This window comes from Arabidopsis thaliana, assembly GCF_000001735.4.
Source record: "Arabidopsis thaliana chromosome 1 sequence".
In the NCBI taxonomy this organism is placed as follows: domain Eukaryota; kingdom Viridiplantae; phylum Streptophyta; class Magnoliopsida; order Brassicales; family Brassicaceae; genus Arabidopsis; species Arabidopsis thaliana.
The window spans coordinates 18,762,864-18,787,906 of NC_003070.9; the positions used below are offsets into that span (position 1 = coordinate 18,762,864).

General features: G+C 34.4%; 7 protein-coding genes, 2 long non-coding RNA genes and 1 other non-coding gene across 15 annotated transcripts; 3 read left to right on the forward strand and 7 right to left on the reverse strand.

Moving 5' to 3' along the window:
• Positions 1-776: 776 nt before the first annotated feature.
• Positions 777-1,504, reverse strand: AT1G50650 (Stigma-specific Stig1 family protein). The gene has a single exon (NM_103947.2). It carries the CDS (start codon positions 1,432-1,434, stop codon positions 910-912), a length of 525 nt encoding a protein of 174 aa, NP_175480.1. The 5' UTR covers positions 1,435-1,504; the 3' UTR covers positions 777-909.
• Positions 1,505-8,073: 6,569 nt separating this feature from the next.
• AT1G50659 lies at positions 8,074-9,067 on the reverse strand. The gene has a single exon (NR_143580.1). It is a non-coding gene; the product is annotated as an other RNA (non-coding RNA).
• AT1G50660 (actin cytoskeleton-regulatory complex pan-like protein) lies at positions 8,074-11,896 on the forward strand. The gene is made up of 3 exons (NM_103948.3): positions 8,074-8,963; positions 9,271-9,399; positions 9,915-11,896. Exons 1-3 carry the CDS (start codon positions 8,523-8,525, stop codon positions 11,520-11,522), a joined length of 2,178 nt encoding a protein of 725 aa, NP_175481.1. The 5' UTR covers positions 8,074-8,522; the 3' UTR covers positions 11,523-11,896.
• On the reverse strand, positions 9,563-9,994 carry AT1G07663. Its single transcript, NR_139287.1, has one exon. It is a non-coding gene; the product is annotated as an other RNA (long non-coding RNA).
• Positions 11,897-11,941: 45 nt separating the features above from the next.
• AT1G50670 (OTU-like cysteine protease family protein) lies at positions 11,942-14,167 on the reverse strand. 3 transcript variants are annotated; one of them, NM_103949.4, is made up of 9 exons: positions 13,923-14,149; positions 13,625-13,706; positions 13,497-13,542; positions 13,143-13,251; positions 12,878-12,969; positions 12,736-12,798; positions 12,523-12,641; positions 12,360-12,435; positions 11,942-12,279 (listed from the first exon to the last, which is right to left on the reverse strand). In NM_103949.4, exons 2-9 carry the CDS (start codon positions 13,687-13,689, stop codon positions 12,223-12,225), a joined length of 627 nt encoding a protein of 208 aa, NP_175482.1. In that variant the 5' UTR covers positions 13,690-13,706; positions 13,923-14,149; the 3' UTR covers positions 11,942-12,222. The 3 variants fall into 3 exon arrangements, with proteins under 3 accessions (NP_175482.1, NP_001321194.1, NP_001321195.1); NM_001333447.1 differs by having other exon boundaries at positions 11,943-12,279; positions 14,061-14,132; NM_001333448.1 differs by having other exon boundaries at positions 11,983-12,279; positions 14,137-14,167.
• A 570-nt stretch (positions 14,168-14,737) lies between these two features.
• Positions 14,738-15,751, reverse strand: AT1G50680 (AP2/B3 transcription factor family protein; the record flags this gene model as incomplete). The annotated part of the gene is made up of 1 exon (NM_103950.1): positions 14,738-15,751. The coding sequence occupies one exon, from the start codon at positions 15,749-15,751 to the stop codon at positions 14,738-14,740; it is 1,014 nt and encodes a 337-aa protein (NP_175483.1).
• Positions 15,752-16,742: 991 nt separating this feature from the next.
• Positions 16,743-17,830, forward strand: AT1G50690 (Cystatin/monellin superfamily protein). Of its 2 annotated transcripts, NM_001333449.1 has the most exons (3): positions 16,743-17,078; positions 17,201-17,544; positions 17,640-17,830. In NM_001333449.1, exons 1-3 carry the CDS (start codon positions 16,905-16,907, stop codon positions 17,647-17,649), a joined length of 528 nt encoding a protein of 175 aa, NP_001322060.1. In that variant the 5' UTR covers positions 16,743-16,904; the 3' UTR covers positions 17,650-17,830. The 2 variants fall into 2 exon arrangements, with proteins under 2 accessions (NP_001322060.1, NP_175484.1); NM_103951.4 differs by having other exon boundaries at positions 17,201-17,830.
• A 1,070-nt stretch (positions 17,831-18,900) lies between these two features.
• Positions 18,901-21,719, forward strand: CPK33 (calcium-dependent protein kinase 33; the record flags this gene model as incomplete). 3 transcript variants are annotated; one of them, NM_103952.4, is made up of 8 exons in its annotated part: positions 18,901-20,032; positions 20,106-20,249; positions 20,351-20,503; positions 20,597-20,712; positions 20,794-20,961; positions 21,040-21,167; positions 21,263-21,362; positions 21,448-21,719. In NM_103952.4, the coding sequence occupies exons 1-8, from the start codon at positions 19,351-19,353 to the stop codon at positions 21,520-21,522; spliced, it is 1,566 nt and encodes a 521-aa protein (NP_175485.1). In that variant the 5' UTR covers positions 18,901-19,350. The 3 variants fall into 3 exon arrangements, with proteins under 3 accessions (NP_175485.1, NP_001320603.1, NP_001320604.1); NM_001333450.1 differs by having other exon boundaries at positions 18,996-20,032; positions 20,794-21,167; positions 21,448-21,522; NM_001333451.1 differs by lacking the exon at positions 21,448-21,719 and having other exon boundaries at positions 18,998-20,032; positions 21,277-21,319.
• On the reverse strand, positions 18,965-19,824 carry AT1G07667. The gene has a single exon (NR_139288.1). It is a non-coding gene; the product is annotated as an other RNA (long non-coding RNA).
• On the reverse strand, positions 21,646-24,939 carry AUG4 (HAUS augmin-like complex subunit). Its single transcript, NM_103953.3, has 13 exons — positions 24,618-24,939; positions 24,489-24,536; positions 24,216-24,341; positions 23,795-24,127; positions 23,540-23,636; positions 23,344-23,389; positions 22,910-23,003; positions 22,642-22,713; positions 22,508-22,566; positions 22,356-22,424; positions 22,209-22,260; positions 22,022-22,099; positions 21,646-21,918 (listed from the first exon to the last, which is right to left on the reverse strand). The coding sequence occupies exons 1-13, from the start codon at positions 24,750-24,752 to the stop codon at positions 21,856-21,858; spliced, it is 1,272 nt and encodes a 423-aa protein (NP_175486.2). The 5' UTR covers positions 24,753-24,939; the 3' UTR covers positions 21,646-21,855.
• Between the last annotated feature and the right edge of the window lie 104 nt (positions 24,940-25,043).

Below are 25,043 nucleotides of genomic sequence, written 5' to 3' on the forward strand. Positions count from 1 at the left end.
TGAAAATACATCTTTGGGAATGGTCAATAAAGAATAAGTATAACAGTTGAGTTAAACCGATGCTAAACAATTAGTATTAGAGATTAGGCTATTGATCGAGTTTTGTCTACCAAAATAATGTAAAAGTAAAACCCAAAAAGAAAGAAAGAATGTAGGCCAAATATATCTTGCTCGAACAAGAGACCTTCAAAACAATTGCTCCAATCTAGAAACCAATCACACAAGTACATACGATGAAAATGTTGCTTAGTTATTTTATTATTGGACCTAACGAATTTTTAAAATCGAAATTCTCTAAGTCTCTAACGGAGGATCAGCCATGAAGATGACTAATTGGTTTCGACTCGTTTTAGATCTTATACGTAAACATGAAAGAAAAGCTAACATATCATCTTTATGTTGTCGGTTTGTGTTTGCTGTTTGCAATGGATAAGGAAGATAAATGAAAAGAAGGTTAAAAAGTTCGATGAACCTACGACATTTATAAATCCTATTCCTACCCATCATAGTGAAAAAAAACAAGTAAAGTAACATAAGATTAATTACAGCATGCATTATTTTCTATAAGATGCGTAAAACATAACTGTAAAATGTATAAATCCGCCTACATCATGTAATGTTGCTCGAAAATCATACATAATAATATCGGTTTTACGTTAATTTTAATTTTCGTAAAACCGAGTGAAGGATTAAACACACATATATTGACCATAACTATGAACCGACCATTTAACATTACAAATGACACCATACAAAATACCACGAAGCATTAACACAAACCACTCATATAACCAATTATTATCATTACAAAATAAAATTCATCGAAAAAATGAACTCTAACACACACAGAACAATGATAGTTAAACTCGAAGACTCGACCTCATCAGTATCTCACCACGTCACGCTTTATTATTCATCATCATGATCATCATAATTAAGTTTACTGTCCGGAGAAGGAGGAGGACGTGGCCGATGAAACTTGTGACGACGATGACGTTTTCCAGGCTGTGACGATGGAGCAGCATAACCACACATACCAAACTCACAAGGCGCACCGGATTCACACTCGTTCCCGCATTGTCCACAATTAGACGGATCAGTGTTCGTGTCCACACAATCTCCATCGCAGCACGACAATGCGAACCTACAACTCTTGAAACAGAACCGACAATGGTTTGGATCGGACAAGACATCAACGCATTGGTTACGACAACATCTCATTCGAGCCTCTGATGGTCCGGACCGTTTGCAAATCCATGGTTTACACATCGGTGGCTTTGGTCTACCCCAATTTGTTGTTGTAGCTGCTTTGATGTGGCTCTTAAGCCATGACGAGGTTGTGTTAAGTTGGTTATCGTGACCGAGAACATGATGAAGAAGTGAATTTAAGAGGAAGAAGATTAAGGCACACAATGTCAGCTTAATGCTCATCATTGAGATGACTTTGTGATGATGAGTTTAGTTATTTAGATCATTGATTGAGATGTCTAATTAATGAAGGGTTTATATAAGTTTGAAGAGAGAGAAAGATTTAGGGAGTGTTCATGATTTTCTTGCATGGATGATGATGTTATACAATGCATGTTACGTTCATCTTATTATTCATTAATATGACCCTTTAAAATTTATTAATCTTCTAATTAATTTATGTTTGGACCGCGAGGAGTACATTTATAGTAATAGTGTGAAGAAAAGAAAAGAAAAGGGTATCACATGGCAATGTAGTTGGAAGAACAAAAGTGGGTTAACAAAGCCCACATGAATTTTGCTAAGTTTTATTTTCTTTGGGGGTTACAAAAGGTTGTTAAGAAAATATTGGGATTACATTTCTTTTTTTCTTTTCACTTTGGTCTGTCCTAAATGATGGCATGCGAACACATATTCGTATGGAGTTATTCTTGGTCTTATTAAAATTTTATAGTTAACAAAAATATTAATCAAGATATGGACGGACTAATCGGATCTCATTGAGCACAATTGCGCAAACCTTACAAGCGTACGGAGAGGAGTTCGACCTAATCTTGCTATGTTATCATTAGCAAGTTGCGGATCGCATAGCAAATTTTGTTGGTTCTTTCGAAATTATTGTATATTTAATCGATGAGAAAAGGCCACAAAAGTTTTCACTTAGTGCTTTCAGTTTAAAGAAAAGAAACAAGTATAAGTTAGTCCCTGATAACTCATGAATATAAGAGTATGTATGCAATGAAATTTCAGGTCAAGAAGAAATTAAGAAGAAAGAAAGCAAAACAAACCAGAAGTGTGATTAATATGGTATGCTATAATTGGGCTACAAGGCCCGTAATGTAAAAGGCTTGTTTTCGAGACAGGACGAAATAACTTGGGAAAATATTTTTTTTGTTCATCAAGTGAATGGCTCATGGAAAAGTACGAAAGAATTTACAAGTCCCACTTTTTCAAAAAAACTGTAGCAAGTAGTTGGTAAATTATATGTTTTTAAAGTTTTTTAATTAAAAGAAATAGTAAGAAATTAATCAATGAATTAACTAATACGAGGAAATATAATTTTGTTTTTTTAAATGTTTTTACCAAAAAAAATATATCTATAATTTATTGTGTTTGCCAACATATGCACTAATTAGAGAGAGGAAGAAATAATCAACTAATTTGGTTAAATATTATCTGTTCAAATTTAACCAAACAATGGATTTAATGTGATACATAATTAGGTGGTAGTAGACATTTAATAACATATACTTATTCGGTCGGATTATGACAGCTGACACGTCTATATAGTACTGGTTGTGAATGAACCAGACAAATGATTTTGATATATGAGGTGAGAAATTGAGGAACAAATTGAACAAAGTCCATCGATGTCGCAATTGATGATATCATACATGTTTGTGGTTTGTAATTTTATTGTTTATGGTGTTTATGTGTTTGCTATTAATTACGTTTATACGTTATCATATCAGTGCCTTTGTGTTGAACGTGCTTTTCTTTTTTCTTGCAAAATTGTAATTACGCTAGATTTTGACCCGCGGTATACTGCGGGACTAAGTTTTTAATAAAATTTGTTATATAATTGTATATGTAGATATTTGTTTTATTATTATTGTTTGCTTTGTTTAGTGTTTAAAATAATGTATATATAGATTTTAATTGTTATATCTATGATTTCATTTGTAGTATATCGTTTCGTATTATTATCGATCAAAACCCGTTATACTATCTAATCCTGCACAGTGAAATTAAACATATCTAATAGATTTCACTTGTGCTATACCGTCTCGTAATACTATCGACCAAACCCGTCTTACCACTAACCATGTTCAGTAAAATTAGACATTATTTTGTTATTTTTGTTTTAATAATACTTTAATTTAAAAAATATTTAATTCAAATCAATTTAAAAGTTTTCTTTCAAATATTTATTTAATTGTTATAAAGTTTATATATTATAATATTATAAACACGTTATACCATTTAGTCCTACTATTTAATCATGTTCGGTAAACTAATTTTATTTTTTCTAATAATATTTTTATTAAAAGATTTATAATTTAAATCAATTTAAAGTTTTCTTTCAAATAATTATTTAATTTTTAAATATTTTAACCATTTTGGCAAAAAATAATTAGGCCATGAAATAAGAGCATATTCTTTTGAATAAGATTTGCTTTTATTTGGTAGTTAATTTTCGCATTGAATAAGCCAGTGATATCCATTGTAAATAAGTTCCAACTCCAGGATTTATTTCACAAAATGGCTGCAAAAATGTATATATAGATATGCAAAAGCGAATTTTTTTATTTATATATCTAAATTGCCTTTTAGAATTTTTAACAACATATGATGAAAAAATATTTACACAATTTTGGTAAGAAATACGAGAGGTTTCCATTGAAGATATTGTAATTTTCAAAGATGTTAAAATAGATGAAACAATTTTGATATAAGTAAAATATCAAATAGATCTACACGACACGACTACAAGTCTACAACAGTTTTGAGTAAAGTAATATAGTAAACACGTACAAAATTACAAAACACTGCAGATCTATAGATTTCAGCAAAATAAAAATAAACAGGTTTACTATATAACTGACGCACGCATACAGATTGCTGATCAACAAATAAAGCCAAGATCTGTTGTGCAGGACTCTGTATATCAATTTGGTATTTTTAGTTTTCAGTTGACAAAAAAAAAATGGTTGATACTGTTAAATATAATTACGTATATTGGTGTAATATTATTATATAAAGTACAGTTTCGAAAGGTACAAATTCGCGAGATCATGACACATGACAATTTTATCGATTTTAGATGTTGACACGTGTCAAACAAAATATATTAGAAAAAAACTATATGGAAAAAAAACTATATGGAAATATAAGAAAACTATATGTATTTTATTAAAGTTAAAAATAGAAATTGAAGACAAAAAAAGGCCAAATGTAAGTTACCAATTCTTAAGAAAAATGGAAAAAAATACTACTTTAATTTCTCCTTAAAAGATAATTATGGAAAATTATTAGAAAAAACTAAATAAGATAATTATAAAAAAATTATATGTATCTTATTAGATAAAAATAGAAATTAGAAAAGCTGTCCTACTATATAATTCTAATTAAATTTACCAACTATTAAAAAAGGGAAAGTTTACAATTATTTATCAATTATAAAAGAAAAATGATTATATACATAATTCTACAAATCAAAAAGAATGTTTAGGATTATATACATAATTCTAAAAAAATAAATATGTAAACATCCATCTCTATATAAACAAAGAGGTAATCTCTTATTTTTTCACAAAACCCCCCTCAAAATCACTATTTTTGCATCAATGTTTTGTTTTTTGTTTTTCCTTGGTAAGTCAAACTTTAAACTTTTTTTTGGGTGGTTGACTATAATACATGTACATTTATCATATTTATTTTCTAGGTTTAACATGTTCTTATGCTATTAGAGTATTATTATATCATGCTTGCATCAGAAAATATTATTCTTCGTTGCTATTTAAATTTTCTTGGTACGTAAAAACTTTCTTCTAGGTTAATTAGTTAATATTTACTTATACGTTGACTATAATATGTATAGATCTGTTATATTTATTTCTAAGTTGACATTGTTCTTACGCTATTAGAATATTATATAGTGCTTACCTTAGAAACAATTATTAAGCGTTGTTGTTTACATTTACTTATCTTCAATTCTTGAAAAAAAAACCAGAATAGCTATCATCAAAGATAACGTGAAGACACAAGTTCAAGAAAGTGGGAACCAAGAAAAAAAAAAAATGAACTCATAAAAATAGAATTGCTCCTACTTGATGAAAAGGTAAATTTTAATACTTTAATCCTAAATATTCTCCAATTTATTAATCTTTTTTAAAACAGAAAAATACAATTCAAGGTTCTATCCATCATTATCTTATTGAAAAGTTTGGAGCTCAATTATGTGAAGGAAACCTTATTGAAATTTGTAACTTCCATGTGCAATATGTTGAAATAAGAATTACAAGATCTCCTATCATAAATTTCAGATGATACTAACAGAAAAAACCATGATTCTATCCATAAAATTATAGTATAAATAGGCGGGCTTTATGTGGATCACCACATAAACTAATTTCTTCATAAATACTCACAATTGACTCAAAATAATTATGAAATTATTATTTAAACAATGTCATTTAATAAAATAGCATGTCATACTAAAAAATATAGGAGTAACATGTGATTGTTATGCAGGTGACAATATATAGTGACTGTTCATGGTTACGAAAGTGGTGATAGAAAAAAATTAGTATAAGGGAAATATACCTTATTATATAATTAGTATGATATATTTTAATTTTTCAAAGTTAGTAATTAATATTATCATGAATAGTTATCAATCAAAGATTTTACCATATGTCATGATTTAAAGGAATTTAGTCAACGTTGATCAATCATCTCTATATTTTTAACGTGCCTAATTTAAAACCATTTTGAAATCATTCGCTAACTTTATGATAAAATAATTTTAATTTTAGTTTTCATATAAGTATATCAAAAGTTATTGCTATTTGATATACTTTTCATTCAAATAATTTGAGCAATTGCTATATGATATATTTTTCATTCAAATAATTTTTTATTCAATAATTTTAGTGGTGAAGGAAACAATACAACATTAAGAAAAAAAAATTACTTTTGAAAGATAATTATTATATTTTATTAAATTTGATTTTAGTTATAAGAAAATAAACCCGTCCATCGGACGGGTCCTTATCTAGTTAATTATATAATTGGTAATAAGTAATAACATATACTAGTGCGAAAGTCTAGAGTACGTGGAAACTAGTCGAGTGATAGAACATGGATCATGGATTAGGGTAAAAAAAAAAAAATACATGGATTAGGGTTAGAAGCAAATGAAACAATTAAGAAAACAATAAAATTTAATGAGACACATCAAGAACAAGGAATAGCATGGGAAGTACCCAAAGATGGCACATTTAAAGAGGCTGACCCATTAATCAACTATTGTTTGCATGTTCATTATCATATTAATACACAAATATAAAAAATAATATACTATAATCCTCAATTAAAAGTTTGATGGGCAATCCAACGTGCATAGCTTTGTTGATCTATTCAATTTTGTCGATCTAATATAAAGTAGATATTTGTGTAATACCACACTACCACAATTTTTAAAATCATAGTGGTATATAAATTAAGGGTTTACTATATTTATTCTAGTCTATCCATTTCAATGTATATATCATTTTAACATAGGCACACGAATTATAGTAAATTTATTTTATTTTATATCCTGAATATCAATTACATATCGAACTTAAATTATATACTATATCAATATTTTTTTTTTTCTTTTTTTTGTTTGAAATCCAAGAGGTTCTGCGCTGAAGCCCGTAATCCCTCTAGGCCAGAAACCACATCATGTAATATTAGTTTCGTCCCAAACATCACTCGAACCGGCCCAAGCATGTAATATACTATATCAATTTTAATAATACAAATTAGACATGTTATTTTTAGGATATTGAATTTTTATTACATGTTTTCAGAATTAAAAAAAAAACAATCTAAAAAGCATATTGTTAATATTAATTACCTGAAATTGGATGCAATAAAATTTTAGGATATTTGCGGTTTATCTTTTAAGAGAGATCAATCGGAACTCGATTGATATAATGATATGTATGTGTTAGCTGAAAACAATAGTATAAATTACAAGATATTAAATCACATAATACAATTACAAAAATTAATATACAAAAGCTTCCAAACTAATTCCATATATACATTAGAATAAATTTCTTAAATGCATTCTCAAAATATACCACACTTTTTGTAATCATATATATATAATATATCTAAAAAAATTCAAATTTTTTTTACAAAAAACTATATCTACAAGCATATTAGATCGGATCGAAAAATCTTAAATTTTAAAAAAACAAATATTTATCTAAAAACTCCAAATATCATACTTTTTTGGAGCGTAATATATTTAATCTCGAAGTTGATTTTAAATGTTTTTTTTATCAACAGTTTCTAATTAAAGGTAAAAAAATCATTTTAAAGCGATGTTCTTTACATATATGATTTTAAATGTTGATAATATGTATTGCTGCGTAAGGTAATTGAAAAGTTACATCTGCATGTTTATTACTAGACATAAGCTTATTTATAAAGAAAATCACCTTTGTATATAAGTTTTGTTAGAAAGAAAACGAGTGAAATATATAAGTCTTGTTAGAAAGAAAAAGAGTGAAATGTATATAGATCATGTGTAGGCAGGCTGATGAATCCAATGAGCCGACATCTTAACTTAGGATACCCTTTCATGTCTTCGTCGCCTCTTTGTTTGTTTCCTAGTCAATACCTTTTTCTATATATACAATACAATAGAGATTAAAGAATCGAGATCTAAAAATTGACTTATAAATCTTATGCATTGCATGTTCATGATTAACATTTTCTTTTCTATAATTTTTTTAAAAAAATGATAGGTTAACATCAGACAATACAATATCCATTCCACTCTTTTGATATCCTACATGCTACAATCTTTTAATTAACAAAAAAAAAACACGTACACCAATAATTTATTGAAACATTTTTGTTTTTAAAATACATTCTTTAATCATATATTCCCAACGTCTCTCTGCAAACAACACGCACCACCAAGCTAGAGAGCTCTCTCCCTCCCCATGTAGTTTAGGGAAACGCTCCCCACGCGCTACTACGCGCGTACACATCCACTCTCTAATGATACGACGTCGTCTTGGTCTTATACCGTTGACCAATACACATGGGTTTTACAAATATACGTATTCATATACTCATCTCTCTCTCTCTCTCGTTTCAGTCACAAGACTCTCACAACAAAGCGATTTTTTGGCTTCACGAACTCAAAGCTATCTCTCTCCCTCTATCTCTGAGGCACGCATTTTCGTCTGTGATTCTCGAGCTCTTTTGGGGTTTCTCCGAGATTTTTGGTCGGTTCTTCACGTTTTGTTTATGGCGGTGATTACGTGATGAAAGTCACCGGAAAGCCGTATTCGACGGCGACATTACCGGCCTTTGAGTCGGATAAGAATCTCTTCTCTCACGGTCCAGATCTCAGAGCTATTCAAAGAGCTACTACTGTCACTAAACGTCGAGCTAGGAACCCGAGTTTGACTCGTCAGCGAAGATCCGGTCCTTCTGGTGGCAGACGAAGCCGGCCGGAGACTCCTTTATTGAAATGGAAGGTGGAGGATCGGAATAAAGAGAGAAGCGGCGTTGTAGAAGACGATGATTACGAGGATGATAATCACCAGGTTGCGAGGTCAGAGACTACTCGCCGCAAGGATCGGAGGAAAATCGCACGGCCTGTCTCTGTTAGGAAACTCGCCGCTGGGCTATGGCGGTTGCAAGTTCCTGACGCGAGTTCCAGCGGCGGAGAAAGAAAGGGCAAAGAGGGGTTAGGGTTTCAGGTACAATAATTTTAATTTTTTTGGAATCTTCCGGATTCTTGAGATCCAATAATTTTGGGGCATTTACTTTGAAATTGAATTGCTCTCATCTGCATTGTGAGAATAAAGTAGTTGTTATGGATGATCTCAATTTATTACCCAATTGGTCATTGCTTAATTTTGAAGTTCAAGTTTTGACCACTGCTCTATCAAATCCTTATCTTCTTTGTTTGCATTATCTATCACAGCTCTAAATTTTGTTCATATGGAGAAAGAAATTTATGTTCATAAGCTTTCTGTTTTAAGCTATCTTGTTGTTTCCTTGCAGGGAAATGGTGGATACATGGGTGTTCCGTATCTTTATCACCATAGTGACAAACCCTCTGGTGGTCAGAGCAATAAGATAAGGCAGAACCCTAGTACTATTGCTACGACAAAAAATGGATTCTTGTGTAAGGTGTGTTGATCTTTTCAATCTTCGTAGTGTATATGATTTTAGCTAAACAAGTAGATGAGTGAAATACTTTTTGCAGTTTTTTTGGATATCGTGCACCCGTTGTCTATTTACTCTTCAAAGACTTAGAGCTCTTTTACCAGTTACCATAATCTGAATGCAGCTTTTTTGTGTTATGATTTCTTTTCATTTTTAACCCGGTAAAAATTATTTTTATGAATGAAGTTTATTGTTGAAGAGCACGGAAATTTTCTCGTAATATCCCCGGCTGCAGAAAGGAAAAACTTAAATGAGATTGAAATAATGAATCTGTGAGTTCAAGTTGGTTCTATGAGTCCTTTCGGTCAGTCTTACCTTTTTGGGTAATCGGTTTTATAAAAGCTGTAATTCTCAATATAACTCTTGACTGAGATATTCTTGTCCTAGTCCTTGAAGGTCCTTCTTGTTGTTGATCTTATGTTTTGTAATCAATTTTTTATGGTTTCTTGACCTCAAGTCTTCTATTGCTTTCTTGTCAGCTCGAACCTTCAATGCCATTTCCCCACTCAGCAATGGAGGGGGCGACAAAATGGGATCCTGTCTGCTTGGATACAATGGAGGAAGTACACCAAATATATAGCAACATGAAGCGTATTGATCAGCAAGTGAATGCTGTGTCATTGGTTTCTTCCCTTGAAGCAGAACTGGAGGAAGCACATGCTCGCATAGAAGATCTCGAGAGCGAGAAGCGATCTCATAAAAAGAAGCTCGAGCAGTTCTTGAGGAAAGTTAGCGAGGAGAGGGCTGCTTGGCGGAGCAGGGAGCATGAGAAGGTCCGAGCAATTATTGACGATATGAAAACTGATATGAACAGGGAGAAGAAAACCCGTCAGAGATTAGAAATCGTAAATCATAAACTAGTCAACGAGCTTGCAGATTCAAAGTTAGCCGTGAAGCGTTACATGCAGGACTACGAAAAGGAAAGGAAAGCAAGAGAATTGATTGAGGAAGTTTGCGACGAACTTGCAAAGGAAATAGGAGAAGATAAAGCTGAGATTGAAGCATTGAAGAGAGAATCCATGAGCCTCAGAGAAGAAGTGGACGATGAAAGAAGAATGCTACAGATGGCTGAGGTCTGGCGTGAGGAACGTGTCCAGATGAAGCTTATTGATGCCAAAGTAGCACTCGAGGAAAGGTACTCACAAATGAACAAGCTTGTAGGAGATTTGGAATCTTTCCTTAGGTCACGAGATATCGTGACAGATGTCAAAGAGGTGAGAGAAGCTGAGTTATTAAGAGAAACCGCAGCATCAGTTAATATCCAAGAAATCAAGGAATTTACGTATGTGCCTGCAAACCCGGATGATATCTACGCGGTGTTTGAAGAAATGAATCTCGGTGAAGCCCATGATAGAGAAATGGAGAAATCTGTCGCTTACAGTCCAATCAGCCACGATTCTAAAGTTCACACGGTAAGTCTAGATGCCAATATGATGAACAAGAAAGGGAGACACTCAGATGCTTATACTCACCAGAATGGAGACATTGAAGAAGATGATAGCGGTTGGGAAACAGTGAGCCACCTCGAAGAACAAGGATCGAGTTACTCACCAGATGGGAGCATTCCTTCTGTGAACAACAAGAATCACAATCACCGACACAGCAACGCCTCCAGTGGTGGTACAGAGTCCTTAGGCAAAGTTTGGGATGATACAATGACTCCAACCACAGAGATAAGTGAAGTGTGTTCCATTCCAAGACGGTCATCCAAAAAGGTTTCATCAATAGCAAAGCTTTGGAGATCAACAGGTGCAAGCAATGGAGATAGAGATAGCAACTACAAGGTAATATCAATGGAAGGTATGAATGGAGGAAGGGTTTCAAATGGGAGAAAGTCAAGCGCGGGAATGGTTTCACCAGACAGAGTCTCGAGCAAAGGCGGATTTAGCCCGATGATGGATTTGGTTGGACAATGGAACTCTTCACCGGAATCTGCAAATCATCCTCATGTAAACCGAGGAGGAATGAAAGGTTGCATAGAATGGCCTAGAGGTGCACAGAAGAGTAGTTTGAAGTCAAAACTCATTGAAGCACGAATCGAAAGCCAAAAGGTTCAGTTAAAGCATGTCCTTAAACAGAGGATTTAGGAGCCAAACCGTTTTTGGTCACAGCTGAACCAGATCTTAATACCCGGGACACTGCGTGCGGTTCTCTAATCTTTCACCGGTTTCAGATGCTGTATGATGTAATAATGTTCCGGGAAAGCAGTCGGGACCAGCAAGCAGCTTAGATCGGGGTTTAGATTTATGTCATTGGTCATTAGCAATTAAGCAATGTGTACTCTAATATCATTATCTCATTATGGAAGAAAAACCTTTAGTAGAGTAAGAGACGCTAATGTTAGAGACTTGTTCATCAATTTATATAATATAGTTACTAGTTTCCGGCAAACTCACCAAATCGTTTTGTTATGTAATGCTCCAATTTGGATTATTGATATTACAGTTCCTGTTTTGGTTAGACAATCTTGTAACGATGTAAGAAACAACATAGCAAATTGTGGAAAATAAATAAAAGCAATACTATCCACATATTGGAAATTTTTGGTTTTAACACAGAGCAAATGAATCCAAAGAAGTTCATTTTTTTCATGGCATTATTGGTGAGACAACAATGATCCTCCTCATAAAGAGGTCATCACTAGAGTAAAGAACACAACACAAGATAATTGCACAACAGACTGAATTTGTATTGTTGACAACATAAAATTAAAATTAAGCACATCATTTTCGTGGTTTACTTTCTTGTTTCTTGGAACTGTATAAAAGAATCAAATCAATCATTCTCTTATTTGTATTCTTGAAAATTAACATGACCAGTTGCTTGAGCATGTTCCACAGCTTCCTGTTTCAAGTTCAAAATTCAAGCTCTGTCTGATCTATGAAATAATATCAAATGAAGAATTAAGGAGACAAAGCAATGACCTTTTGTCCAATAACTCCAATTTGGCAAACACCGCAACGTAGAGTGAAGTTTGCAGTATCTGTGTAACTCCTTTTCCTGAAACAGATAAACCAAATCACAGGCTTATTCTTGTTTCCTTCAGCCACATTCAACAAAACTATGGTTGACACTTATATATATTACCTTTGTTGGTCCTTCACTAGATTCAAAGCAAGCCCTTCAATTGATCCTATGGATCTATCTTTACCAACTGGATATATAGTCATATCAAAATCTTCCTCGGCCCCTTCAAATGGAGACAGCTGGAATATTGCAGCAATGAAATTATAATTAAGCCACCAGTTTTGGACCTTTGATTACCAAGTTATTTTTTCAATGGAGGATATATCAACTTACAGCAAGAGCATCGTAATGAAGACCGTCATAGATCAGCATAACTCTTTCGTCGTAGTTTCTCGTCTACAAAAGGGAAAAGTCCTGTCTAATACATTCCAAGGTTTTTTCTTCAGAATTTGTATGTTGGAAATGTGATGATTACCTGTCCATACAAGTCACATCGACTAGTTTGAATGTCGTAAGCTGCAATTTCTCGACCATAATAATCTGCTAATATCGAAAGCTCAATCGCACCTACACAAAGCAAAAGAAAACGGAAAGACACTATCAATTCAAAATGATGAACCGTACAAACATTATTAGCCATGAAAAATCATGAACAAGAGACATTTACCAACATATCTCGCCTGATACCTATAACTTAATCAATTATGGAGAATCATGTTTTACAATCTAGGAAAATATACCTCCCCACTTGTCTGGATTGAGAATCCAAGCACAATATTCTTCATTGAGCTTCCCTAGAAATGCTTCATTATATTTCTCCTTGTTGCTTGCAACTGCTGCTGCTATCACCTTATCAAGATAGCACCAAGCTAAATGTCTCAGAATTGTTTCTATTATACTCGTGAAATACTCAATTCATGTAGTAACATTCCTTCTATTCGCTATATTAAAATGGACTATATAGAACGGTATCAGTAACTTCTAAGCTTAAATACCTTATGAAGCTGATAAGCTACGAAGTAAAAGAAGCTAAACGTTGAATGAAGCTGAAGTAACTTCAACAGATCAAAGAATGCTAAAAGATATGAACAAACCTGTCTGAGCTCAGGAGCTTTGTTTTTGTCCTTGTCCATGACATAACTGTAGAAGAGAAACCTCAAAGATAAAGAAACACAAGCCTCAAAAACATTCTTCTTGACTTAAAAAAAAAGCTTATTATTACCCGATTGCATTGAAGAGACAACTGTTATCAGATGGTATAACTCTTCTCACAATGATTCCTTCCATGTTATTATAATCTCAAACTATTTGCATTCCAAAAAAAAAAACTCAATTAATCAAGAATTTGTCCTAATCCCAATCTTAAAAAGATGATGAAGAGTGTTGATCCGATCTAATTCTAAGAATCGATTGGAACCAAATCAGATCCATAAGCAAAAGCATCATCATCAAAACAACAAGAACTATAAAGGATAAATTTTTTGCAAAAGTAAAGTATAAAGATTGATTCTTGAGAATACCCAGATGAAGATGAACACCAAACGCGATGAAAGCAAACAACTTTTGAATATAAAACAAAGTTGGGTTCTTGGTTTTGAAGGAATAGACTAGAGAGAAACAAAATCCAGAAATGGGAAGATAAAACTCAAAATTCCAACCTAAAAGGGAAGATGAAAATTGGATCCACCAAAACCCAATGTGAATGAAAAGGAAAGTTAGATAAGAAGAACTCACCGTTGGGCAAGAGATCTGATTTTTGGAATTCAAAAAAAAAGAACTAAATAAAAATCGTAATTATGTTCAAAAACAAAAAAATGTAATTTTGCGTTGGAACAAAGAAAAATATTATAATCTTTTTTACTTTTTGTTGGATGTTGTTAAATAGAATTTCTCTAAAATAAATTTTCAGTTGATTTTACATTTATTTTTATAAAATTATTCAAATTTATTAAGTTCATAAATAATCTTTAGTAAGTTTTATTTGTGACATTTTTTTTTTCTTTTCATTTTTTACTCTTTTATTCTTGAGAAATTGATAAAAACTAATTGACCAGTTAACAAATACTATTGATAAGATTTTTTGGTTAAGTCTTTCTTCTTATAAGGCCAAAAGCTTCTGAGCTTGTCATGAGTAAACTAGCAATCTTGGTGGTTATGCATTGCGAGTAGCTCACTTTGATAATGGTTATCGAAATCTAAACCAGTAACGAAGCATTGAGAAAATCATTTAGTAAACCAATCTCTAGTTAAGTAAAACAATTTTGTTAATAAAAATTCATGAGGTACAAGTAAAACAAGTTCTAGTTGAAGTAAGAAACTTTTAAAGAAAAATTCCCTAAGGACATTCGATCCTTACACCAAACAGCATAAACCCTCCTTTGTTCTCCTCTGATTTGGTTTCTTTATCTTCTAACATGGAGCTAACCAAGTTTTCTGTTTTCTTTACTTGCACTGAACTGTCATGAACCGTCATACTTACTTCCTCAGCTACCACGGAACCGTTGTCTGAAAAGCAATGAACATCGATCATCAAGAAGTTCTTTCTTTGACCTTCTAATGTCTTCACATTGTTCGGGACATCGCAAGTGTAGAAGGCAATAACATCCTTCTCCTTGAGATTCTTCTCCTTCACGAAACTATTCCATCCTCTGGTGAAGACAAAGCTCTGGCTACTTTTCCAGTAACAATACCTAAACTTCCATTGTCTCATTGCTCTGTCGTAAAACACAACCTCCACATCTTCCACAGATCCTACTATTTCACCCTCTTCTTTCTCGCTTTGATCAGCGCTTATGAAAGGCATATACTTCACTGCATACTTTTTAGGTATCACAAGCCTATTTAGTTTCCCTACATCGCTCGGTGTCAATTCCTTCTGAAAAAGCTGTGTGCAAGAAAAACACTTGTCTGATTCTTGATTCACTTCTCCTCGGGCTTGTTTTGGTCCCCCGATGTTGATACTCGCAACAATCTGAGATCTGATTCTGAGAAAATCTCTGAATTTGTGTTGGTACGAACCGTCTCTGATCATGTTCAACACAGTCTCTGTTGTGTAGCAATTTTGAAAGTCTGGTTCGTTGAGAGTGATTGTAGACCAAGGGAAGTTCCGGTGCGAGTTAGCGTCAAAGCTTCGGAGTTTGATAGATGCACTATCGTAAGCCGTGGCGGCTTCATCAGCGGATTTGAAAGTTCCAAGCCAAATCCTTTTGTGGTCTGCGTAAATCTGGGCACCCCAATGACCGTTCTGTTGCTGAACGACTCCTTTGTACTTGACATTGCCAGAAGCCACAACCGTCTTTGGTGAAGACGAAACCACTAGGGCGTTTTCTGGTTCGTCATCAAGTCTCATGCGTTTCTTGAGAGGCAAGAAAGAGTCGCTTGAACCTGAAGACACTGAAGTCTCCGTCTTTGCGTCGTCGATGTTGTTCATTAGAATTCAAGAAACAGAGTAGTAGAAAGATACGAGAGACAGAGAAAGAGAAGCGAAACAAAACGATGAAGAAATATGAGGAACAGAGAGAGAACTATATAAAGAGAGCAAATCGTGGGAGCAAATTGTGTTTCTTAATCTTGTTGTTTCTTGCGGTGCTTGAGTATTTATCAAGTTATCATTTTCCATTTTCTATTTGTTGTAGTTTCTATAATTTAGCTATGAGAGAAAATTATGGAAAGTATTGAAATTAAAGAATTTCCATGTTTCGTCGGTTCATTAATTACTTGATATATCTGATTGGATAAAAAATGGAAATACGTGAGAGAGCCGCTGGAAAATATCATCAAGTAACTTATTAGGGTTTTATGTTTACCCTAATTTTATCATTCATTAACAAAACGTTTCTCATCTCATGTGGTTGAGTATTTTTTTTATTTCTTCATTATTATTTGTTTTCCAATAAGTCAACTAAAAACAAAAGAAAAATTAACAAAAATATTTCTCTATGTAAAAATTTAGCAAGTTTTGAGAAGCAGAAAAAGGTACACAGTAAATGGAAAGAATACAAAACGTACGTTTAATGATGTACAACAATTAGGCTTTTGCAATCACCACGATCACGACCAATTAGGGTTACACATCTGCTTCCGTGATGGGCAAATAAGACATCTGAGATTCCTAATTTAAAACTTCAGAAATTTAATTTTGATGAGATTTCGTCTACTTGATTATACGAAAGGAAGGAATAGTTATGATTTGATTTGACTTTTAATTTTCCGGATTTGGATTTTTAACTTTGAAAACTAGTGAGTATTTTTTAACCAAATTTAACCGATCTAGATTAATTTTAACAACCACAATGATGATAAGGTTTTACAATAATCATCTACTAGCTAGTTTAGTGTCTCTACACGAATTTTCTCTCTTGGAGGCTTGATATTTTCTTAGTCACTTTTTTTCTTTTTGTTTTTTGTTTGTTGTGCACACTATAAATAGAAGAGGGACCTTTTTTTTATCTTGAATGATAGAAGAAACAGAGAATTAGGGTTTCATCTAATCTGCCATAGTTATGGATCCGCAGGTGGTGGTCGATAAGAAATCTGAGGAGCCTGATCTGAAGCGTCAGAAGCTGGAGGAGGAGGAGGAGGAGGATTGCGAAGAGATGTCTTCGTACAGCGAGTCGACGTGTAGTTTCGATTCGGAAGATGAACGATTGGTCGAAGAAGAATACCAAAGAAGCGGGGTATGTAGTTGTAATGATCCACCAATCTCTCCTTCGCTTCTTACTTTTTCGAATTGAGATTTTGTCTGTGATTTCAAAAGCATTATGTCGGCTTCTCTCATGAATGTGATTGTTGTCTGTAGTATTACGACTTTGACACCACGAAACAAAGACGCCTTGTGTTTTGCTATCCTGTTATCTTCGAGGATAGTGACGTTGCTCATAAACCCGAAACCGACGGAGATTTGGTTCATAGATTATCCAAGATTGCTCTTCAGAAATACAATGATGATAAGCTGGAAAATCTTGAACTTGTGAGAGCTGTCAAGGCTAATCGGAAATATGGAGCCGGATTCATTTTCTACATCACCTTCGAGGCCAAGGATGCTAATTCTCACACTGACCCCATTACTTTTCAAGCTGCCGTTCGCTACCTTCGAGGGATTGAAACGGTCTACCGTGTCCACCCTAAACCATTATTAGATTCGTAAGCTCTAAAATTTTCCCATCCTACTAAGTTTAAGTTGTTATTGATATGTGTTTTGGTAAAATCTTGTTTTTTTTTGTGTGTTTACTGTTTAGGACCAAGTAGTGGCAGATGTAACGGGATGTTCCTTTGTATAATGACATTCTACTCAACTTTCTATTTATCTGCAAACTTCTTTACCGTTTCTGGGATAAACTTATGCATCTTTTACTCTCGTACCATTAAGCTGTGTGTATCTTTAACTTCTATTGCGACAAGTTGTTTACTTTGTTTTGTAAAGATTTTTGGTAGCTTGTATCTTTTATTGGTTACACCTAGCGAGAATTGTCCTCCTGTTGGAGACACCATGGCAACACAGGTAAATCCTGTTGGACACAGCATGGTTCTACTGTCATTGCTAATTTGCTTCCTCATCTATTTTTTCTTCATTTTTGCTGTCTTCCTTGTATTGGTCTTCTTCTTCGTTGTCTCCCATGGTTTTACGGCTCTACTCTTTCCTGTTCTTCCCACCTTTGAAATTTTCCAGCAGTAACAACTTACACTGCGAATGAACTGGAAACCAACAGAGACTTGGTCCATCGATTGTCCACCTAAACCACGATTGTTAGATATGTAGGTAAGGTTTGAAAATTTGGTGGGAATCTTCCTGAGTAGTGTGGCCATAAACGTAGGAGCAAAGACATGAAAACGTTACTGTTGGTTATAGTATCATCACGTATTGATATGTGTTTAGGGAAGTTTTGATTATTCATTTTTCTGTTCATCGATAGTAGGTCCATCCTCCATGAGCCATGAAACTTTTGTTGATGATTATATACTATATTAGAAAAAAAGTGGCATATGGAGGGTAAACAAGAACTTGAACCTATCCTTCCTCGCTCTCTTTTGAATATTTTGTGGTATTTTATGTTAAGAAATTCACTAAGAACCCCCAATTTTTAGAATAATGCTGATTTTTAACGATTTCAACTAGTATGCACAAAAGAAAATCGATAAAAGTTCAAAGCAGAAATTTAAAAGGCACAAAAGAAGAATTACTATATCACGTTACAAAATTTAGACAGACTCTAAAAGCGACCTTCATCGACTCTTTTCAATCGGCCATAACATTGAGGGAGGCTCTATTTCAAATGAAGCGGCTGAGCTATCAGGGTGTCATATTTTGCGAGGACTCGAATATCTTATATGGTCACTTGGAGAGGGCAATAGAACAGCGCCAAAAATCATATGGACCGTTGGAAATTCAAGGATACATTAAAGATATAATGATCATGGCAAAGGTTTCTTATAGATTTATGCGCGTTAATGGGAAGGAGAACACAATGGCGTACATATTAGCTAAGAAGGCTAGACAACAAAACTGGAAAATCTGGCCAAAGAAAATTAAAAAAGTCACAAAAGAAATTGACTTGTCTTGTTAAAAAAATTGTCAATTTAATTTCACGAACAAACTAAACTCCACAGCTGCCCCAAAAAGCCGACCTTTAGAGATCCCTCCACTACTTTGTAACTTCTTCTTCCCCAACTTTTCATGATTCTTCTGCAATTCAACTTTCCAAACAATCATTTGTTCTAAATCTCTTAAACACAAATCTTTGCTTGATTAACCAAGTTCGTTGTCCTTAGTTGCTGAATTGTAGCCTATACGTCTTCTAGTATAAACCCACCCAAAAAAAAGATCAAACCTTTGCTTATTTCTCTGTTTTATATCCCTGATTCTCTGCAAATTTTCACGAAAGGTTCGATCTTTGGTCTCTGGGTCGTGATATTTTGAGCTTATTTAGCTAAAGCAAAGACGAACGGGCAATGGGGAATTGCTTAGCCAAGAAATACGGATTGGTGATGAAACCACAACAAAATGGTGAAAGATCAGTTGAGATCGAGAACAGAAGAAGGAGCACCCACCAAGATCCGTCTAAAATATCCACCGGAACGAATCAACCACCACCTTGGCGGAATCCAGCGAAACACAGTGGTGCTGCAGCTATACTCGAGAAGCCGTACGAAGACGTGAAACTGTTCTACACTTTGAGCAAAGAATTGGGTCGAGGCCAGTTTGGAGTAACGTATCTGTGCACAGAGAAGTCGACGGGGAAGAGATTCGCTTGCAAGTCGATTTCCAAGAAGAAACTTGTGACGAAAGGTGATAAAGAAGATATGAGGAGAGAGATTCAGATTATGCAGCATTTGAGTGGACAACCTAACATTGTTGAGTTTAAAGGAGCTTATGAAGATGAGAAAGCTGTGAATTTGGTTATGGAGCTTTGTGCTGGTGGTGAATTGTTCGATAGGATTTTAGCAAAGGGACATTACAGTGAGAGAGCAGCTGCTTCTGTTTGTAGACAGATTGTTAATGTTGTCAATATTTGTCATTTCATGGGTGTGATGCATAGAGACTTAAAGCCTGAGAATTTCTTGTTATCTAGCAAAGATGAGAAGGCTCTTATCAAAGCCACTGATTTCGGATTATCAGTCTTTATCGAAGAAGGTATATTACATCTTTTGTTGTATTGGTGATATGTCTTTTGGAATTGGTTCATTCATGATGGTTTATTTTGCAGGGAGAGTGTATAAAGATATAGTTGGGAGTGCATATTATGTTGCTCCTGAAGTTTTGAAGCGGAGATATGGTAAAGAAATCGATATATGGAGTGCTGGAATTATACTATACATTCTACTTAGTGGTGTGCCTCCGTTTTGGGCTGGTAAATGCGATGAAATTATCGGTTATTTCGATTCATATATATTTGAGAAGAATGTAGTTGCATGTGTGTATGAGTATGGATTGTTGGCTTTGGGAATGTAGAAACGGAGAAAGGGATATTTGATGCTATATTGGAAGGTGAAATCGACTTTGAATCCCAACCTTGGCCCTCAATTTCCAATAGTGCTAAAGATTTGGTACGTAGAATGTTGACACAAGATCCGAAAAGACGGATTTCTGCTGCTGAAGTTCTTAGTAAGTAAACGATCTTATTCTTTGTTGGTTATGGTAACTTCTTGTATACTTACTTGAATGTTGACAATATGGTTGATGTTTTACCTTTTGAAGAGCATCCATGGCTAAGAGAAGGTGGAGAAGCATCGGATAAGCCTATTGATAGTGCTGTTCTCTCAAGGATGAAGCAATTTAGAGCGATGAATAAACTAAAGAAACTTGCTTTAAAGGTTAGATCAAAGATTCTACACCTTGTTGCCAGATTTGACAGTCCTTTGTACCTTTCATCTTACAGATTGATTTTGACACAGGTCATTGCGGAGAACATTGACACGGAAGAAATACAAGGCTTAAAGGCGATGTTTGCTAATATAGATACAGACAATAGTGGTACTATCACATACGAAGAATTGAAAGAAGGATTAGCCAAACTGGGATCAAGACTCACTGAAGCTGAAGTGAAACAGCTCATGGATGCTGTAAGTTTTGATCAAGACAAGATCGTTCATTTACTTCTTGAATGTTTAAAAACTCCTATTCGGGTTTTTGTGATTCAGGCTGACGTTGATGGAAATGGGTCAATAGATTACATTGAGTTTATTACTGCAACAATGCATAGACATAGGCTTGAAAGTAATGAGAACGTTTACAAAGCCTTCCAACATTTTGACAAAGATGGGAGTGGGTAAGTGATCTTTCTTTTGGTATGAATCATTTTGCAATGTAAATAGATTTGTTAGCAATGATTGATGAGACTATTACTGAAAATGTGTTTAATAGATACATTACGACAGACGAGCTAGAGGCTGCTTTGAAGGAATATGGAATGGGAGATGATGCTACTATCAAAGAGATTTTGTCTGATGTCGACGCTGATAATGTAAAAGCCAAAAGATTAAAGCTCTTCGCCCTTGTAACGTTTTTCGTTTTCTTTCTCTGACCTCAAATTTTGTTTCTTGTTACAGGACGGTAGAATCAACTATGACGAGTTTTGTGCTATGATGAGAAGTGGGAATCCACAACAACCAAGATTGTTCTAACATATTTTATTTGTCTTCTGTCTGAATCTAATCAAAAAAGACAAGAGTGGTATTATTATTGTTGTTTAGGCAAAAATTTAAGGTTGAAAAGAGAGAGAGAGAGATGATTGCTTTCATTTATTTTGGTACTGCTAAACTGGTCATCTCATTTGGTTTGAAGGACCAATAAAAGTATATAACAGAGGAAGATAACACAATGTAAGTAGATTACAAGTAGTGGACCACATAGCTAGATGTATATTTAAATTATACTGATTTTTTCTCCCAGTTCAATCTTTCTTGGAGGATTAGATTTGCTAATACATATATCACAAGTGTTAACAAATCTAGTGATCAGTCATGAGACTTAAGGTCCATTTCTACTTGATGAATGGTCCACTGCATATTTTCCAGTTTCTGCAAAACCATGAAAGCTCTCATTATAATTCGTGTTGTTGTATTCCCACAAGTCAAATCAAATTTAGAAGGTGAAATGACTTAAGTAATGACTTGCTTGTACCTTAACAATGTCATGGTACTGTCTGGCAATTGTATCAAAATGCGGATCTACTCCTTGATATTCTCTAAGCCGAGTAACCTGTGTGTCATTTCGCAGGCTCGGTTAATTAATCGGGAGTAAAATGCCAATGAAGACTGAACAAAAGGGTTTAGTGCTAAGCAATGTAAGAGAGGATAAAGACACAAACCGCTTTGTTGTATGCAGCTGAAGCTTCCTCGGTAGCCTCGACTAGATAATTCCTAAAAAAATACAATAATGCTTGGAGGTGAGAGACGGGGTCATGGATTTATCAAATACATGGAAAGAAACATGTCTGGAAAATAGATTCCCGCACCTGATGTTGTGCAGAGCTGATATGGAGTCAGGGGTGTATGTCTCAAGGAGGAGAACATTTTCCAAAACCCTTCAAGCAGAGAAAGATAAGATATCTTAACTACTGCAATAGCCTGAAATTTAGATCCTAAACAGTAAAGGATGAGATTATACCTTAATTTTGCATTCATGGTCTCACACCTTTTACACAACCAAGTCTTCTGCATCTCATTCTGTGACAATATATAGAGTAAGCTATATATGAACAGGCAGCATTTAAATCAATTGGAAAACACTGAAACCCTTACATATTTGTGTTGATGTTCTAACTTTAGATCCTTCACAAGCTTTATAAGTACCCCGAGTATTTGTTCCAGGACCTTGTTCAGAATAAAAACGAACAGTCATCAGAACTTACTACAACTAGGGGATACATGGATAATTGACAAGTAGTAGCTTTCATATACATGTAGAAATTTATCTATAAAAAAAAAAAATTTAGTAAAATATCATGCAACAGCCCAGTAATTAGATTTTCGGTTTGCATAATACAATATGAATATTCTTTTCACCTACATTGTAATATTCAGCAAACTTCCTGTCAGCCGAGTACAGGTCCTCTCGTAGAGCTGCTTCATCTCTTTCAATCTCCTCAATTATAAACTTAACCCTGAAATGCAAGAAAACACGGTCACTCATCGGTACTAGAGAGCTTAAGAGGATGGCTAAGTGTGAGAAAATCATTTGTTCCTTCTAGACTTTTAATAAACTTTACAGAGAAACAGAATACTATCACGAACATAACTTTTTCTCTATGGCTATGATCCCATCATCTAAAAGAGGCTTTCAGTTGCATTTCGCTACCATATGTTTACATGTATATCACATTATGTAGATATATATATCCCTAGAAAGGCCAGTTGCCATCCGTCTTCACTAAAACCATAACGCTATTAAGTTTTTCTTTTAGATGTCTTTAGGCATAGTTAAACCATAGTGATAAAGCTAACCTTTCTGGGAGCCTAGCACTTGAATTTCGATTTCCTGTGGACGAATCTGTCATTTAATGAAGAGTATAAGAAAAATACAGTCAGGATTGGCACACAACTTAACATAAAGTCCAAGTATCACATTGGACAGGAACAAATGAATTTGGGTAAGGAGCGAAAGACCTCTTTCTCTGTCTGCTAGTAATGAAGATCTTACCAGTGTCATCAACAATGGCATCAGCCAACTTATCACATTTTTCCTTCAATCGACCTTCTATCTCACGGGCAAGAAACATTTGGTAGTCAGCCATGTCCTAAGCAAAGTTATTTAAAAGAAAAAATTAGATACTCAAAGATATCCATAACCCAATCTTTCATAAGAATTGGTGCAAAAATATTTCGCAATCAGCAGATGAAGGAACAACATAGTTATGAAGACACCAAAAGTAGGCACAGTATGATCTCACATTACCATGGAAATAGTATTTTGAAGCTGAACATAGGATAAGTAAGCAGGTGTTATTCCAAGAAATCGATTCGGAACACCACCTACTACGTCAGTATCAACAGCACTAAGACTAATCCCACCAGCAACACTATTTGCAGAGCTATTCGCATAGTTCACGGAGTTAGAAGTGGAGCTAATCGTAAAACTCGTGCTTGCACTATCAAGAGAGCTTCTTGAAAGTATACTCCACTTTTCAATCTCTTCCTCATGAATTTCACCACCATCTGAAATAAGAGGTAGCCTCAGTTTCTGAGCCGCCTCAGCAACCACCAACCTATGCTCTAGAGTCTCATAAACCTAAAAAAAATCAACAATTATGCTCATAAATGAGTCTCGAGATAACAAATAATTCCAGAAAAAAAATCACGTTTTTGAGATTAGAAACCTGAGGAGAATTCTTCAAGCCAAGTTGAGGGTATAGACCTTGAACATCACGAATTCCCCCATGGTTAGCTACTGAAATAGCTTGCTGATATTCTTCAACCATAGCTACAGCTTCACAATAAATAGCCTAACAATTGTAAAAACTAATAATGTGAGTCCTTAGATTGAATCAAACCCTAATTTGAACTAATCAGCTTCAACTTCAATAAGTGAATGAAGAAAATCCTGAAATTAAAATAAACCCCAAAAATGGAAGAAGAGATAAAAGTGTTACCATAGCTTCCAAATACCGAAGTCTCTCCCGAGACATCTCCTCTCTCGCCTGCAATGTCGATACAATAACATTTGAGGCTCTTAAAGAGAATTAGGGGATTGTGGACACAAAATCTGAAAGAGAGATTACGAGTTGGAGATCGGAGTAGACAGATTTGGTAACAAGAGATCCATCGGGAGCCAAACAGTGACGCTCTAACTGATCGATCAATTGGTTGACATCCGCCGGTAGATTCTGAGCCGCGCCTTGCAGTGCCTTCACCATTGGCGGCGATAGATACCTCAATGTGACGTTTTCCAGCGAGAGATCTGCTTCGATCTACCTTTTGCCGCGACTGTTGATTCAAAAACTTATTCTCAGGCGCTCCATTGCCAATTCTCTCCCTTAATAATTTATCTTCTTTTAGATTTTGGGAAAATCGTTAAAACAAAATCTTTTAAAAAAAAGTTACCCGAACAAGTTCAGCCTGACGAGAAAAAGTTAACTTAAGACTCAAATAAGCATAAGTTAACTTTTTACCTTGGGCCAGTCAACTTCAGATAAATCTCCTATACT

Bases quoted from the DNA above. Each gene is read 5' to 3' on its own strand.
- AT1G50650 (NM_103947.2), bottom strand. From the start codon at position 1,434: ATGATGAGCATTAAGCTGACATTGTGTGCCTTAATCTTCTTCCTCTTA.
- AUG4 (NM_103953.3), bottom strand. From the start codon at position 24,752: ATGGTGAAGGCACTGCAAGGCGCGGCTCAGAATCTACCGGCGGATGTC. The intron at 24,537-24,617 runs GTAATCTCTCTT...TCGACATTGCAG, and splicing joins TCTACTCCGATCTCCAACTC to GCGAGAGAGGAGATGTCTCG. The intron at 23,390-23,539 runs GTAAGATCTTCA...ATTAAATGACAG, and splicing joins TGCCATTGTTGATGACACTG to ATTCGTCCACAGGAAATCGA.
- AT1G50670 (NM_103949.4), bottom strand. From the start codon at position 13,689: ATGGAAGGAATCATTGTGAGAAGAGTTATACCATCTGATAACAGTTGT. The intron at 13,543-13,624 runs GTAATAATAAGC...TCTCTTCTACAG, and splicing joins TGTCTCTTCAATGCAATCGG to TTATGTCATGGACAAGGACA. The intron at 12,642-12,735 runs GTAAGTTGATAT...GCAATATTCCAG, and splicing joins TTCATTACGATGCTCTTGCT to CTGTCTCCATTTGAAGGGGC.
- AT1G50690 (NM_001333449.1), top strand. From the start codon at position 16,905: ATGGATCCGCAGGTGGTGGTCGATAAGAAATCTGAGGAGCCTGATCTG. The intron at 17,079-17,200 runs GTATGTAGTTGT...TGTTGTCTGTAG, and splicing joins AAGAATACCAAAGAAGCGGG to TATTACGACTTTGACACCAC.
- AT1G50660 (NM_103948.3), top strand. From the start codon at position 8,523: ATGAAAGTCACCGGAAAGCCGTATTCGACGGCGACATTACCGGCCTTT. The intron at 8,964-9,270 runs GTACAATAATTT...GTTTCCTTGCAG, and splicing joins AAGAGGGGTTAGGGTTTCAG to GGAAATGGTGGATACATGGG. The intron at 9,400-9,914 runs GTGTGTTGATCT...CTTTCTTGTCAG, and splicing joins AAAATGGATTCTTGTGTAAG to CTCGAACCTTCAATGCCATT.